Below are 14,860 nucleotides of genomic sequence, written 5' to 3'. Positions count from 1 at the left end.
AGCGTGTTCGGTTTCAAACCGTCATGCGACAGTTGATTGACAAGTGTTTCGCGAATCGCTAAACACATAAAAGCAAAGAAGGCGCTACTTGATATACACACCCAAGAAAACGTGTTTTGGTCACTTCGACAACACATGTCCAGGGGCTTGGCGCTATGTATGCGGTCCCGCCAAGGCATTAATCTCGCAATTCATTGAGTCAAATACAGAAGTAATAGAATCGTTCACGGCCACTGCATACCATTCAAAAAGAAGAATGTACGCCTGTTCTGAATATGCATTCTTAAGACATTCTTGCGGTTTTGTATCAAATTTTAAAACAGAGCTTAAAACCTCTTTTACTGGTATCTCAAGTTTGCTGTCTGTCAGACACACAAACTTTTTGGGTCTATATCTGCTGCAAAAATAACTTTGTAACTTGTAAACGAAAATTTACCAATTACGCTAAATGATCAATCTTTAGGACAAGTCGTAACATTTTCTTTACCCCTGGCCAACGTCCATATGGCCCTGGATTTAAAGACACGAATTAAACAAATCTAAAATCTGGCCCCGCGAATTCAAACATCAAATTGATACGGTTATTACGATACCATATCGCCTTTGCCGCAACTGAGAATTAATATACCTGCTACAAAACGGTTCTAACGGTCCCCTGTCATCCCGTACAATACTTCATCCTCCTAAATGGGTATCGTCTTTCCGCCAGGTATTTACTGTAAAGCGCGATTTCAAAAGGTCACCCGATTAAATGCCAGGTTCGACAATAAGCCAGTGTTTTGCTATTATACTTTTCCTATTGTTGGGTACACCTCGCGGTCGTATCCATACAGGCCCAACTCTTTCCATACCTACCATAGAAATTGCCGGATCTGTCGAACCGGGTTTTAAAGGTCGATGGAAAACTGCAGAGGTGATGAATAATACTGAAGTTGTTGAAAAGAACTTTTTCCAAGCCACTGCAAACTAACTGAAATTTCAATTTAATAACACAGGTTTGCGCTGTTTTTTTTTAATACTTCGCAAATGCTTTTCTGATAAGATTTTATTTACTGACATCATGCTGCAAAATGTATTTACTTCAGGACCAACCTATTTATCACATTCTTAAAAAAAATCTTACTCTTTTTGAAAAATAGAAACGATGCGTCGACCGGGAGTCGAACCCGGAACTAGTGCTTGGAAGGCACCAATGCTAACCGTTACACCATCGACGCGACGGGTTGTGCTGTGCAATTTCGCCACTATATCGATGTGCGATAGAGCTGTTTTTTTTAGTTTTGAATTTAGATTAGGCATCGCAAAGCAACACACGTTATTTAGCTGCTCCTTATATTTTTTGGTGCATCGTGAAATCGTTTTGTTCGCCGCAAACGAATTCAAGGTTGAATTTGATAGATAGAGGTTGAAATAGATTTGTTGATATATTTATAGTCATTAGGAACATAACTCACGGTTTTGTACATCTTTAATTTGAACAAGATAGCCCATACAATGCTGGAAAACTTCATGCAGACGTTTCGATTGTGTTCTACAATCATTATCAATGCAAATGAAGGCGAACCGGCAAAATGGTACGGTGAAGTTGCAAAGTTATAGAAAAAGGGCGGGGAATTAAATAAGCACAATTGTTAAGATTAGAGCCGAACGGAGTTGCGTATAGTCATTAATATTTGCGTGAAATGGTGCAAAAACGGTTTGGGGGCCCTATAAGAGATTGTAGAATGGGCTTGTTAGGACTAAGTGACGCGACAAAAGTCCCCCACGAATGAGAAGACGAGTTTGGTATCGTTGGAAAGGTTTTTCAATGAGCTTTGCAATGGTGGTGAAATTATTTTTCCCGTTGTGCCTAGAAAAAAAAGTTATGATCGAAAAACTGTTTTTTGGGGGCCGTGGTTATGAACAATATTCGGCCGGTAAACACATAAACTTTGCAATGGTGGTAGAATTGTCTTTCTCGTCGAACTGTAGCCAAAGTTACAAGTAAAAGTCTGATTCTTGTTATGACGGTCATATTTAATATTCAGTCGGTAAACAGATGTACAAGTTAGGTACCGCTCTGAAGGGATTTTAAAGGGCGTCTTTTTGTGTTTTTTGGGGGGTCGTTAATCTGTAGCTAGGGGAATCCTTTTTTTGAAAGAAAAACTGATATTCATGACCCCTAGACCTCCCAGTTTATAATAGCAGTGTAGCACTATAGGCCTATATGCCAAGTGTAAATTTTTTTCTCAAACTCAATAGGCCTAATTGTGCTTTGTATTTGAAGGGTTTATGGGAATAATGTTACTAGAGACTATATATCCAGAAGCCTGTTTGATGAAGTATTGTGGCTTTAATATATATATTGTAGCGTCATTCAGTTCGAATTCCGGCCGTGTGATGTAAATCGGCTTTTTAATCGGAAGGTGCATGTCTTAGACCCTGCTAAGTTTTTCTGTTAATTCTACAAAACAAATATAGCCTATATATAAAATCCAATACAAATGTTACGAACGGATATTGATTTTTTGCAGTTTCGATTTTTCTGCAACTAGTTACATTTAAACAGGAAAAGACCATGAACAGTGACGCAAAAACTGGCAATGTATGAACTTATGATTGATTTTTTCAAATACTACTTTTCAGGAAGCCAACGATAGGGTAAAAAACAAAAATACAGAAAGTTTCGAGGAAAAAAAAACATAATTGTGGTAGAAAAAATTGCCTAAATGGCGAATAATACAGCGTTACGTGCCGTTGGCATACTCTGTGCCATGGAGGCCACGGCAAATTAGCGTAAATTCCTTCACTATGTCCCTGTATTTTCTTTTGCTTTTTACTTCACGAAGCAGTTGCTTGTGAAAAATGTGGCGTTTGGCCATTTCCACTTTTCCGTTGGGTATATTGGGGTCCGATAGAAGTTCGGTCATCCAGACGTTGAAACTCTCGAATGCGGTTTTAGATATACAGAACAAAAGGTCTGAAAAATTGTCCATGCATGTCCTAGGGGCTGCCCCTCCAATTGCTCTCAACGCAACCTCTAGCAGCTCCTTTCCGCATTTTTCAACTGCTCCGGCAACTCTAGGCCTGCTGGGGTAAAGACCAAAGAATTCCAACACGAAATTGCAACCAGCTTTTTCCGATTCAGAGTCCGGCAATCCAATGGTTAAGATGCTGCATTGAAACAGGTTTAACACACTTGGCTTTTCATCTTTTGTAATGTGGTCAAAAAGGTCGGGATGTTTGCGGCAAACTAATGCAAGCAAAAGCATAAAGCCTTGTGCAATGTCGGGATGTTGAATGTGGGCTCTGTTTTCAAATACGTTCAATGAGGTTGTGATGATGGCATGGAGCAGGTCGGAGACAATTCCCAGCTCCTGTGGGTCGGATCCGAAAACCAAGATTATTTGTTGAGCAAGTTCAAGTACAGAGTAGTAAGGGAGTACTTGGTAAACAGTGGACAGCATTTCACACAGTTGCGGCAAAAGAGGTTTGAATGCAGAAACCAGGGTCCGAATAGATTTGTTGTACAAGCTGCACAGTGTCTGAACAATTAGGGCATCTCTGACCCAATGGTTTAAAATTTCTTTAAAAATGGGCATCAGCTGCTCCAGCATTAAGATGACATGTTGGTTGGTATTCAAATCTGCATCAATAATTTCCCCATCTTCGTCTCTTTTTCGTCTGTCCAGTGTTGAAAAGAGGTTTGTCAACAATTCTAGTATTCTGAGGATGCTGTTTTTGTTTGGTGTCGATGGCTCTTCTTTGGACAAAGCATCAAGCTGGTGGATGTGTAGCATAAGCAATTTCTCAACATGTTGAAGGTACTCGTTTTCAGGCATAACAGAAAGGATGTATCCAGCTGATTGCATTAACCATGATTCTTCGTTATTTCTTAATGTACCTTGCATAAAAACATTAGAGATCTGGTCCATTATATTACCTGCATATGGGGCCATGTGCTCAGCACACTCTCTTGTAATTCTTCTCATAGTTAGCACTGCTGATAGCGATAGGTCAGAATTTCCTATGGAAGGAACAACTAACTGCAAAAGCATTTGTAAGTTTTCGGGATGACGACTGAGCCATTCTGTCAATGTTCCTACAGTGTACAACACAGTATCAGCCAGCTGTACAGACACAATTGGAATTCTTGGTAGAATTTCAGACAAGCTTTTGAGGCATGGAATATCTGTGTCAGATTCAGTTAATGTTTCAACAATGGAGTGAATACCAAATAAGCATGTTTCGATACCACGCCAATCCTTTTCCATATCTGTGGCATTTTGGAGACATGTTTGTAGTTGTTCATATATATACAGAAGCACTTGGATACCCAGCATCTCAAGTACATACATTAATGTGTCAGAAATGTCAATGCGATAAATTCTATGTTGCTCTTTTTCATCCGATGACCAATCGTTGTGTGAGTTGTCTTGTGGGTAACTGGCTTTCCTCAATAAAACATTTAGCAAATTGTAAAAATATGGAAGAACATGGGTTCTAATTTGCATATTGTCTTCCGTTGACATGGCCTGGATTTCATCCTGCAAAGTATACCAGAACGTAAAAGAAATGGGGCTCGACGTCTCATCGGTGGGATACTGAAGAGGTACATTGGTACATATCATCACTAACTTAATAATACCAAGGCCTGCTTGCGGATCTGTGCAAGTGTTGACGATGATTCTTGTTTGATTCTCAGCAAGACTACAAATTAGCTTTGTGAGGCCTAATATATTTTCAGTGTCATGCTCTTCGATGGCTTTTTCAAGCATTGGTTGTGTGGAAAGAACAATAGGCAAAATTTTTTTAACTGTTTCTGGGTAGTCCATTAAAATGGGTGAACAAAAGGTATTGAGCATACATTCAATGCTCTTCTCAAACAAGTCTGGTTCTTTAATACACCTTAGCACATCCAAAATAAGATCCTCGCATTCGGTCAAAAGAGTTCCAAGTGATATCCAACTGGAGAGGCAGTTAATAACACGTGGCTTAAGTACTGGAATTGGAAATAGACTTTTCAGCAACTGTGTGATTAGTGAAACACCACTTTTGAGCATATGCATGAGTAATCCTCTTTTATACCTTTCTAAATGGGAAGTTTGGCATTCCTCTGGTAATACTGTGAGAATTTCCAAAAGTGCTATGTATTGGTAGTTGCCTGAAGAGTTACCAGGACTGGAATGCTTTAGCTTCTGTATTATATCAGTCAAAGCAGTGGGCCATATGTTACGTATGGCACAATTAATAGTTAATGAGGCAAAGGCCACGCACAAGCGTGTTAACACTATTTTCTTTTCTGGTATAGTGCAGAAGTGCAATAGCTGCTCATATAGGTGATCTCGCAACACAAAGATATCACTTGCAGGTATATCATTCCATGATCCAGATATTTTACTAACCAATGAGCTGGCACCAAAATACTGGATCTCTGTGGCTTTTCCAGGCTGCAATAACGTCCATGCAAAACTCCATGCTTCTTTTGCCCGCTGCGCTTTGGTCAGCCAATGCTGTGCCACATCCTTGGTACTAAAGGAAGGATCATAGTATAATTGGTACAAAGCCTTTTCCACATTCTCAGCAGAAAATTCAGGCTCTGTCATACTTAACCAGTTGTGAAAATAAGTCTAACAATTCTGAAGACAAAAATAAAAAATGTTTTGACACAATTTGCAAATTAAGGTTGAAATGACACAGAAAAAATAGATGACACGGATGTCAATTTACTTGTGTCTTCTATGCAAGTTTATGGAAAAATGCACTAAAACATAAGAATGACACCTTATAGTATATGCAAAGTTGAGACTGCAACTTTAACACATGGTTTTTGTTCAAAAAATATTATACTTCAGTTACTTCAGTTTCTTCAGTTATAACTACTACATCCTTTGGCTGATCTTCAATTTCAGGCATGTCAGCCGTGGCCATTAGTTCCATGACTTGCATTTTTACCTCTTGTTTTCTACTCTCAGGGAGTGCATTAAGTTTGGGAATGAGGTTTAAACAGAACACAGTGTCATCATCATCTTCATCATGGGTATATTCTACTTTAGCATTCCAAGTGTGTAGAGGGTAGTCACCCTCTATTATTACACTCAATTGTTCGGAATCATCATTATCATCGCTGCTTAAACCATGGTCAGCCATATCACCAAACATATAGTCTCCTTTTAATTCTGTACGTGGAAGTTTCGCTGGTCTTCCACGACGTTTTTGGACAGATATTTGTCTCTTTTTGTTCGAGTCTTGATGTGTGTTGTTTTGAGTTTCATCATGAACCAGTGGCATTGTGACACTTTCCAAAAGCCCTGGTATTTGGTACTTTTTTATCTTTGGGAGTGAGTACATATTGTATATAGACTGTGAAACTGGATGGTTGTGATGTAGGTTGCATGAGAATACATACAGCCTTTCCTTCCAACGATCAGCTTTTAGGAATATATTGACAGGACAATCAAGTCTGTAGGTCTTGGTCTTTTTGCGAATGCCACTGGACTTTGATTTATACACGCCAGCGTGCTTGCACCTATACTTGATATATGCATATTTAAAGGAGTCTGGGTATTTTACTTGGCCTTTTGCAATGACTTTATTGGCTCTCTCAACAGACCGGCTGTCAGCTTTGTAAAACTTGCAAAATGACATCACCTCATACATTTTTAGCCATTTTTCAAAATCATCAAAGTCCTTAAATTCTGTCCCTGTGATGTCCTCTTCCATGTCGACAAGATCCATCTTTTCACCCATGGTTGTTTAAATAGCATAAGGTTGGAAAAGATGTAGAACGATACCGAACATATGCTTGCAACAAAGCACTAAGCTGTGAACTTAATTTAACCTGCAATTAACCTTTATTGACAAAAAATCGTTACAGCAGCAGTATTCAACATTATATTCACTTGCAATAAAGACCATAGAAAACATTTCTATGACTCTGGTTTGCAAAATGTAAAAAAACACTAAAATTCAGCAACAAAGTGCTGCACCACTGCTGTAAAGTGCAGTCAAGGATATTATTTTTCCGTAGAAGGTACAACGGCATGTCATGACCTGTGAGTAATGTTGATATATATGACGAAAAATTCGCCACTTTTTATCATGAAAATTAGTTTCTTTAAATGTAAGAAAATAACCCTAAAATTAATATTTCTCGTATGTTGTTTGCAGGTATATTTTCGAATTTTTGTTTCGGTCTCATGGGATTTTCGAATGCTGCAATGAATAAATGTTTTGCCTTTAAAAAAAAGGAATATATAGCATACCCAGAAACTTTGTTTGTATTATGGAAAGAACCAAAAAGACATGTGGTTTCACTAAATAATAGCCCCGAGTCAGTATCACTTTCATCAATGGTACTGTATATGTGTGTAGGCTACCTTGACGGCATGGTAATGTGGTCAGTTTTTAAAAGTCTGTTGTAATTTCATAGGTCAGGTTTCTTTCATAGGTCAGAGTACAGTTCGAGTACAGATACTTTTGGTGCGAATAAAGTAATAACAAACCTTGGCGCTGCTCTTTTTCGGAAACTTTGCACAATTAAATAACCCACAAGTTAGTTTTCATTTTTTTTTAAATTTTATTGTGTTAATGAGGTGACGCAAAAAGTAGACAAAAAATAATCAAACCAGACATGGCTTATATACAATTGTGCAACAAGCTGGCAGCCATTTTTTGCTTGCTCATCGCGACAAAAAGCTTTGTTAACAGATCATGCCGAATGCAGTTTTAAAGCCCATCTGCTATTTAATACACTAAAACATGTTGAAGTGCATGCGGCAATTTTACGCAATGTATTCAAACATAAACAGGTTTCAGCATGAGGTTTTTAATGTAATGGCCTCTTTGTACTTTTTGCCGATGTTGATCGTATGCTGGTGCTAACGATTGAAGTGCGCAAGGAGTCGTTTTGGCGCGAAATCGCCGATTTCCTGCATTTTAGCGTAATCAACAGAGATTGTAGCCACATATTTCGAACACGGTCTTGGCGGATGCAGTTCATCAAAAATATGAATATCCCCTGAAGCATAAGAAATATTATTGATCGTTGTTACGCCGGTGGTCAACGTATTAAAAAAGAGTATTTTGTCATGAAATGAAATGACGTTAGTTTCTGCCTTTTCTTACACATTGATTGCTGCAGAGTTAGCACTGCGTTGGATTTTTTTTTCCAAACATCATCACAAACTAATGAAACTTTTTTTGTAGCTGTCATAGGCCTACATATCGTTAATTATCATTTGATGTTGTTGTATTGTTTGTAATAGAATTAACCCTTTGTCCTTACATTGTGTTAAAATGTTTACTAATGAAGACTTTTATACACACAGATGTATAGTTTTAGATATCCTACCACAGGATGTATTTAAATTACTACTGTACTTTACTGCTGTTTACCTGAGTGCAGTTGAAGAGGGTGAACAACCAAGCCATAGCCGTTTGATACGGCTCGTTATCTGCAACCAGCATTAGAAAACCGAATACCCATGTGAGGCCCATCATTATTAGCATCATTACAGCTATCATGAAATCTTCCTTTTTGCTTCGCTGCTTTGCAGTTGACTGTATCTGTTCGCGAAACGTATTTAAGTCCACGTGTTAGCAAAAATTTAGGAATTCTAGGAAGCTATAGGTTATTACATCAAAGAACCAAACTGTCTCATTGGTCCACAATTAAATCAACTTCTAGCAAGGTAATGTGGTCACTGTAATTCATTTATTGTAAACGTACCAAATTTTTGCGACAGGTCAACTTGTGCATAACCAATGCGAAAAAGACGACGTTCATTATGGCGAGCACTCCAACAGGAAGCAAGAAACCGAAGTACAGAGAGTAGTCGTGCAACCAACACATGTGCCTGGCCCGGTAAGCAGATTGGAAGAATATGTCACCTATCCCAGAGCAAAACCAGGCGAATAAGGCTTCATTTTTATGTATACTATCTACTCACATCGGGAGTTTTGTCCTAGAGTCATAAGGAGGTATAATACAACAATCACAGTAACATTTATCTTAAGCTAAAATCAATCAGCTTTGTATTTTAGAGCAATATATTTCAATTTTAAGAAAATGCATCCTCAAGATCCTATGGAAAACAATACAAACTTGGGAGTATAAACGTTACCGTGCTTGCGGTATAATTATACTACATTTGGGAATCGTAATGACTGTTGCAACAGAGTGGGTTATGATTTCCAGAATCATTTATTAAGGTATTATGCCTTTCCTTTTTTTTGCAAAATATTGTCACAGATTTACCCAAACAGGAAAAAAAATTACGAACCTGGAACGGAGTTTTGGTTATCAAAGTAGAATATGGCTACACCGGCATTCACAGCTACTATAAGAAATGGGCCCACGTACGAAACCACTGTTGGTATACGGGAAGGCGCCTCGCCCAGTGTAACCTGCAATTAAAATCAGGTTCAGCAAAGCAACCATCAGTGGAATATCCACTGGTTTGTGTGTTTTAGCAATGCGAGTGCAATGTAGTACTCGGTACGCTGGTTGTTGGTTTTTGTTGATACCACCAGAAGTAATATATATATTTTTTTGAATAAAGTTTCATGCAATGGCAGGATCGCCCCAATGCGCAGGTTTTTACTCACAGCTATCATATCGAGATCATTAGGTTTACTGGCATCGCAGCCCAGGCATTGCAGCCTAGCTGTATCAGCCACTTTATCCTTGCAAGTTGGAGCGAGATTTGAAAAATCAAGCTCCGGTGAGGTTTGAACTGACGACCCTGGACAAACCAGGCCCAACGCTCTACCACCAAGGAATTTAGAAATTAGACACTAATATATAATGGGCAAAAATAATTTTGAAATATAAATTTCACACACCTATAACAAAACATATTTTGTTGCCACACACCTTTGCCAAAGCCTTATACATGTTGTAAGCATTAGCAGTCATCCAGAACCAAGCGGCTAACAGAAAGTAATGGAGCAGCGCAGTGCTTGTGTAGCAGATCATCTCCTCTTCAACGCGCGATGCTCCACTCAAAAACACTATGTTAGCGATGAGAAGACACAAGCATATGTTGATCAAAAATTTTGTCGTCACTCGTCGCCTCAACTCCCTGTAAAAAAACTGGTTTGAACCGGTTTGAGGTCGGATGTATGTCGAAAAAAAATCATGTATCTTACGCCACAGCGAGGTAGATGAGCATGGTGAGGCAAAAACCGATTATCGATAGAGAACAACCGATGTAGCTTACGATTCCGAGAATGAAAGCGGACGGCAAGATCCTGGTACTCTGTAAGATAATACTTTTGTATGGCACCGATATTTACAGAACTTTGAAAATCTGAGATTCTGCTTTCTGCAGCTTTGTTAACAACACCCACTGTGACCACTGCTCAGGATAATACTGCTCGAGCGTTTAAAGGTTACGAAACGTTAATTCGACAGGCCACATACCCAGGCCCAAAGAGTATAATGTCAAAGCTTTATGTCAACTTTCCCATTGTTACAATTTCCATGCCTCTATAGAGCTTGGTAACATATTCAAGCAGAATTAAATACGTTTCAAAGAAAAGCGGACTTTACCACGATCATGGAGAAGCTTGCCAGTCGGTAACATTTGCATCTTGGCGGGGAGGTCCCTGGTATCAGCGTACATCCGTTCGGGACCCACTTGCCGTCGCTACGTTGGTAGACACTGCACTGCGTTCGTTTAACCAGAGACTGCATTGGAACGAAAGCGGGAAAATTGAGTATCACTTTATCAGTCATAAGTTACATCCAACTATATCACGCGATATGAAGAAGCTCTTACAATGGTTTAAGTAATGCCGTAACGAGCATGTTGCCCTACTTAGAACTATTTGGTCAAATTAACGTAGCTTGCTTCCTCTGGTATTCTTTTTTACTTTCTTGTGACGATTTTACATTTGACAATTTTGCTCAGATTGGAAAACGTACCTGCAAGCTTCCATTCCCCAGTGGATAATTCCCTTGTGTGTCGGAGGTATTGGAGAAGAGAATATCAAGACCGTTGCTGGTTCTCAACGGATTAAAGCCTCGTATACTGGCAGAAATTACCTGCAATGTACGGAGAAATGTTGCCTACTTATGAAGGTACGTTATTTGTGTAGATAATGTCTATTACATGAACTTGCTCTTTCTGTTTATTTATTATTGTACGTTTTTGCAGCTACGGACAACTTTTTGTGTCAAAAAAGGTGTTTTTGCGTACCAAACTGCATACATTTCTTGAAATACTAGCGGGTGTGGCCAACAAATGAACAAACTACCTCAACATAGCAACAAAAACGCACAAAATTTAAGTAAATTCTAATGGGAAGGCAATCCATGACCCTGCAATCGTCCTACGGATACTTTGGGTGTCGGCAAATCACAGTTGTAAACCACTGAGCTTATCGATTCCTACGTACCATGGGAGGTGTCTCCACCGCAGGGAAAAGAGCAGCAGTATTGTGCAGCACGAACGACGCGCGAACTGGCTTTATTGCAACAACAGGTTGCTCGGGTTCAACTGGAGCAGGTGGATTCGTTGCCACAACTTGAGGTGGATCAGTCTGTACTGGTCCAGGCCGAGCGGCAGTCTGCTGGTTACCTCCCAATGGAGTGGTAGTAGTCGTTGTCGTAGTAGTTGTAGTGGTTGTTGTAGTGGTGGTTGTGGTCTCTGAGTTAATGCTCGACTGTGCCTCGTCCAAGAGTAGGCCCGGCAGGCTGATCACTATGACTGCAGTGGGGACAAAGTTGCGGGCTGTAACTGTACGACCTGGAGAAAATGTTAGGGTGTTGTATGGTTCTTCCGGAGATTCCCTTCTCGGCTCGTTGACCTGAACATAGCAAAATGTATCAATATGAGTATACGCCCTGTTGAAAAACCTTGTCAAAAATATCTGTCTATAATTTGCTGTGTTTTAATTGCCATATAAAACTTGTAAAAAATAAAACTTAACCAATGCGATAGAACGTTTGGGAGTTCAACGATTTAACAAAGCAACGTGGGACCTGTATGGTTTTGGTTCTCGACTCCAGTGTAACAGATTCTGCCTGTGGTGGCAAGTCCACTCGGTTGATGTACTCTTCTAAAACTTTTGCGAGCGAGTTTTTTGTCTGCTCGTTCGTCCTGTTTGGTAAACAATGACCACCGTTAGTTTGTTGCGTATTGAGAGCCGGGTTTAACGCTGGTGAACTTACTGTGTTTCGCCCGTTGTTGTGTCTATTCTTCTGTAATGTGTGTCCAGGTCATCGACTAATGTAAGGACATCGTAGAGAACATTAACGCTTATCTGAAACAACACGTCGTTTATGAGTTCAGGGGCATGACGGAATAATGTGTGATCGCAACATCCTAGTGTAAAGAAAACTATTTTTGCAAAAGCTCAAACAATTTCTCTTGTGTTCAAATTTTTATACGTTTACTATGACTTTTTTTGATACATAAAATTTTGGAAAAATCTTTTTATTATATTTTAAGGCGTCAGTATTTCTATTCAATACGCGGTTTGTCATTGTGATATTGCCTTTTGCGGGTCATTTAAAACAATGGGTTTATAGGCAAGTGGTGTTTCGTAATTAACAACGTCAAAGCATTGACGTAAGCACACACGACAATCGATGCATAATATGGCTTTATTTATAGGCAGTGTATTATGAGTCATAGTTTGATATATCGGCAACTACTCGCAAAATGTCACAGTGCGGTTTATACAACCCACCTCCACTCTTTCAGGGTCGCTTTGCGCAATGTCCAGCAGGGCATTGGTTGTGTTTTCAATGTCTCCCTGGGTCACATTGTTTTCCAGAGTGCTGAGGAGCTTCAGGTTTGCCACAGCTACCGTGGCCTGTTCCGTGGTAATGTTTTCAGAATCCACCTGCGTAATTTCATTTGACTTTTTACCGGTTGTTTTAATTTGAACGATTTCCTGGTTTGCGCAACATAAATATCGCGAGAGGTGCTGCTGGAAATTTGAAGTTTGTTAAGCAATTTAAAAACCCATTGCTTTACCACATATTTTCTCACTTACCGACTGGGTGACGTCACTCAGTGTGATTGTGCATTGTAAAACGTGTGGTGGTGTAAAAAAAGCCAGATTCGGATCATCTTTGTCCCTCACGCAATCGACCGAACCTATTGACCTTCCTGTGAAATGTGACTGAATTAGACATTGCGTGAGACAACTATTGTAAATGTAACTTTTATTACTTTACAATGTGTAGAAACCAACGAAGTTATTTCAGCTACGTCCTGTTAAATTTTTTAAACATGGTTGAACTTTTATTTTACCGTTCTGACAAGTCTCCGATGAAATTGATGTAAGGTCGACTCTGGTTCTGTTAAAAGTAAGCTTGTGCTCCAATTCTGAGGTGTTAAATTCAGTTTCTTCGCAGAAAACTGAAAATAATAGGAAATTATTGCCACTATTTGTAACGAAGTTAAACTTAAATCATAAATCATCAATATTTACCATTTGTCGGCAAAACGACCAGCGTTTCTTGGGTTGTGGTTTCTTCTAAAAAAAAAACAGAACTGGGTCCTTATGAGCTTAGTTTGATCCAGTGGTATACGGCTCTGGTTATTTACAAACGTCGGTTTGTCAAACGATTAATATTTAAATTTAAGCGCAATGACAGTGATAGCTGCTGGGAAGTCACCGTTTAGGGCAGTTTATCACGTGTTACAACAGCACTTGTATTAAAATACATATTACATTGTAGAACTTGAAATAGTTGTAAGACACTTAGATCTCTCACTGAGAAATGTGCTTGGTTTTGGGATCATTGCACTTCTTAAAATGATTTCTGTTGCCAAGGTTATTGCAAAATCGTGGGAATTGTAGGAATTTGTATTTCTTAGGCTATCATCGGTATTTTTATGCAAGTGGATTATATTTACACATGTTCTACGCATATTTACTATGTGTATTTAAACCTCACTTTTGTTGTAAATGTATGTCACATTGTGAGTGTATACACGTACAAGTTAAACAAACCTGCTGTGGCAGTTGATGCAGGAATCGGATTCTTGTTGTCACTAGTAGTTACTTGCACTTCTGTTCCTGGATTTATAGTTGAATGTTGTTTGGTTTCAGTCGTATCGGCTCGGGTAGCGGCGTTAGGAATGCCAGTGGTTGACGTCACAGCTGTCGACGCGGAAGAAGAATATTCTGCATTTGTTGTCGTGACCTTTTCTATGTCCGTATCTGATGCAGTGGTGATTTCAACACTTGTTTCGTCTGGGGCCGTTGATTTATCAGTTGTTACTTTTAAACTGGTTGTAAGATCTGAAAGTGCAGTTGTGTGTGATTCTGTTGTTGTAGCTTCTGGTTCCTGGGTTGTCGCTTCTTTCGTTGTTAGTGTAGTTGTCTCTAACAATGTTGTTTCATCTCGGGCTGTGGATTTATCAGTTGTTACTTTCAAGCTAGTGGAAAGATCTGACAGTGTAGTTGTATGTGTTTCTGTTGTTGTAGCATCAGGTTCTTGGGTTGTAATTGGTATACTTGTTAGTGTAGTTGTCTCTATCGTTGTTGTTTCATGTGGGGTCGTGGATTTATCAGTTGTTACTTTCAAGCCAGTGGTAAGATCTGACAGTGCAGTTGTATGTGTTTCTATTGTTGTAGCATCGGGTTCCTGGGATGTCGCTGGTTTAGTTGTTAGTGTGGTTGTCTCTAACAATGTTGTTTCATCTGGGGCCGTTGATTTGTCAGTTGTTACTTTCAAGCTAGTTGTAGGATCCGAAAGGGCAGTTGTGTGTATTTCAGTTGTTGCAGCTTCTGGTTCCTGCGTTGTTGCTGGTTTAGTTGTGAGTGTAGTTGACTCTAACAGTGTTGTTTCATCTGGGGCGGTTGATTTATCAGTTGTTACTTTCAAGCTAGTTGTAGGATCCGAAAGGGCAGTTGT

General features: G+C 39.3%; 2 protein-coding genes and 1 non-coding gene across 3 annotated transcripts; all 3 read right to left on the bottom strand.

Moving 5' to 3' along the window:
* Positions 1-1,145: 1,145 nt before the first annotated feature.
* Positions 1,146-1,217, bottom strand: Trnag-ucc (transfer RNA glycine (anticodon UCC)). Its single transcript has one exon. It is a non-coding gene; the product is annotated as a tRNA-Gly (tRNA).
* A 1,282-nt stretch (positions 1,218-2,499) lies between these two features.
* Positions 2,500-5,614, bottom strand: LOC145908118 (importin-13-like). The gene has a single exon (XM_082995309.1). It carries the CDS (start codon positions 5,583-5,585, stop codon positions 2,727-2,729), a length of 2,859 nt encoding a protein of 952 aa, XP_082851435.1. The 5' UTR covers positions 5,586-5,614; the 3' UTR covers positions 2,500-2,726.
* A 2-nt stretch (positions 5,615-5,616) lies between these two features.
* Positions 5,617-6,895, bottom strand: LOC145908119 (uncharacterized). Its single transcript, XM_082995310.1, has one exon. The coding sequence runs from the start codon at positions 6,727-6,729 to the stop codon at positions 5,824-5,826; it is 906 nt and encodes a 301-aa protein (XP_082851436.1). The 5' UTR covers positions 6,730-6,895; the 3' UTR covers positions 5,617-5,823.
* Positions 6,896-14,860: the final 7,965 nt, after the last annotated feature.

This window comes from Ascidia mentula, chromosome 7 (assembly GCF_947561715.1).
Source record: "Ascidia mentula chromosome 7, kaAscMent1.1, whole genome shotgun sequence".
NCBI classification, from domain to species: domain Eukaryota; kingdom Metazoa; phylum Chordata; class Ascidiacea; order Phlebobranchia; family Ascidiidae; genus Ascidia; species Ascidia mentula.
This window is presented reverse-complemented; position numbering and strand designations above follow the sequence as displayed.

What these genes read in the sequence shown, in the direction of transcription:
- LOC145908118 (XM_082995309.1), bottom strand. Translation starts at nt 5,585, where the DNA reads ATGACAGAGCCTGAATTTTCTGCTGAGAATGTGGAAAAGGCTTTGTAC.
- LOC145908119 (XM_082995310.1), bottom strand. Translation starts at nt 6,729, where the DNA reads ATGGGTGAAAAGATGGATCTTGTCGACATGGAAGAGGACATCACAGGG.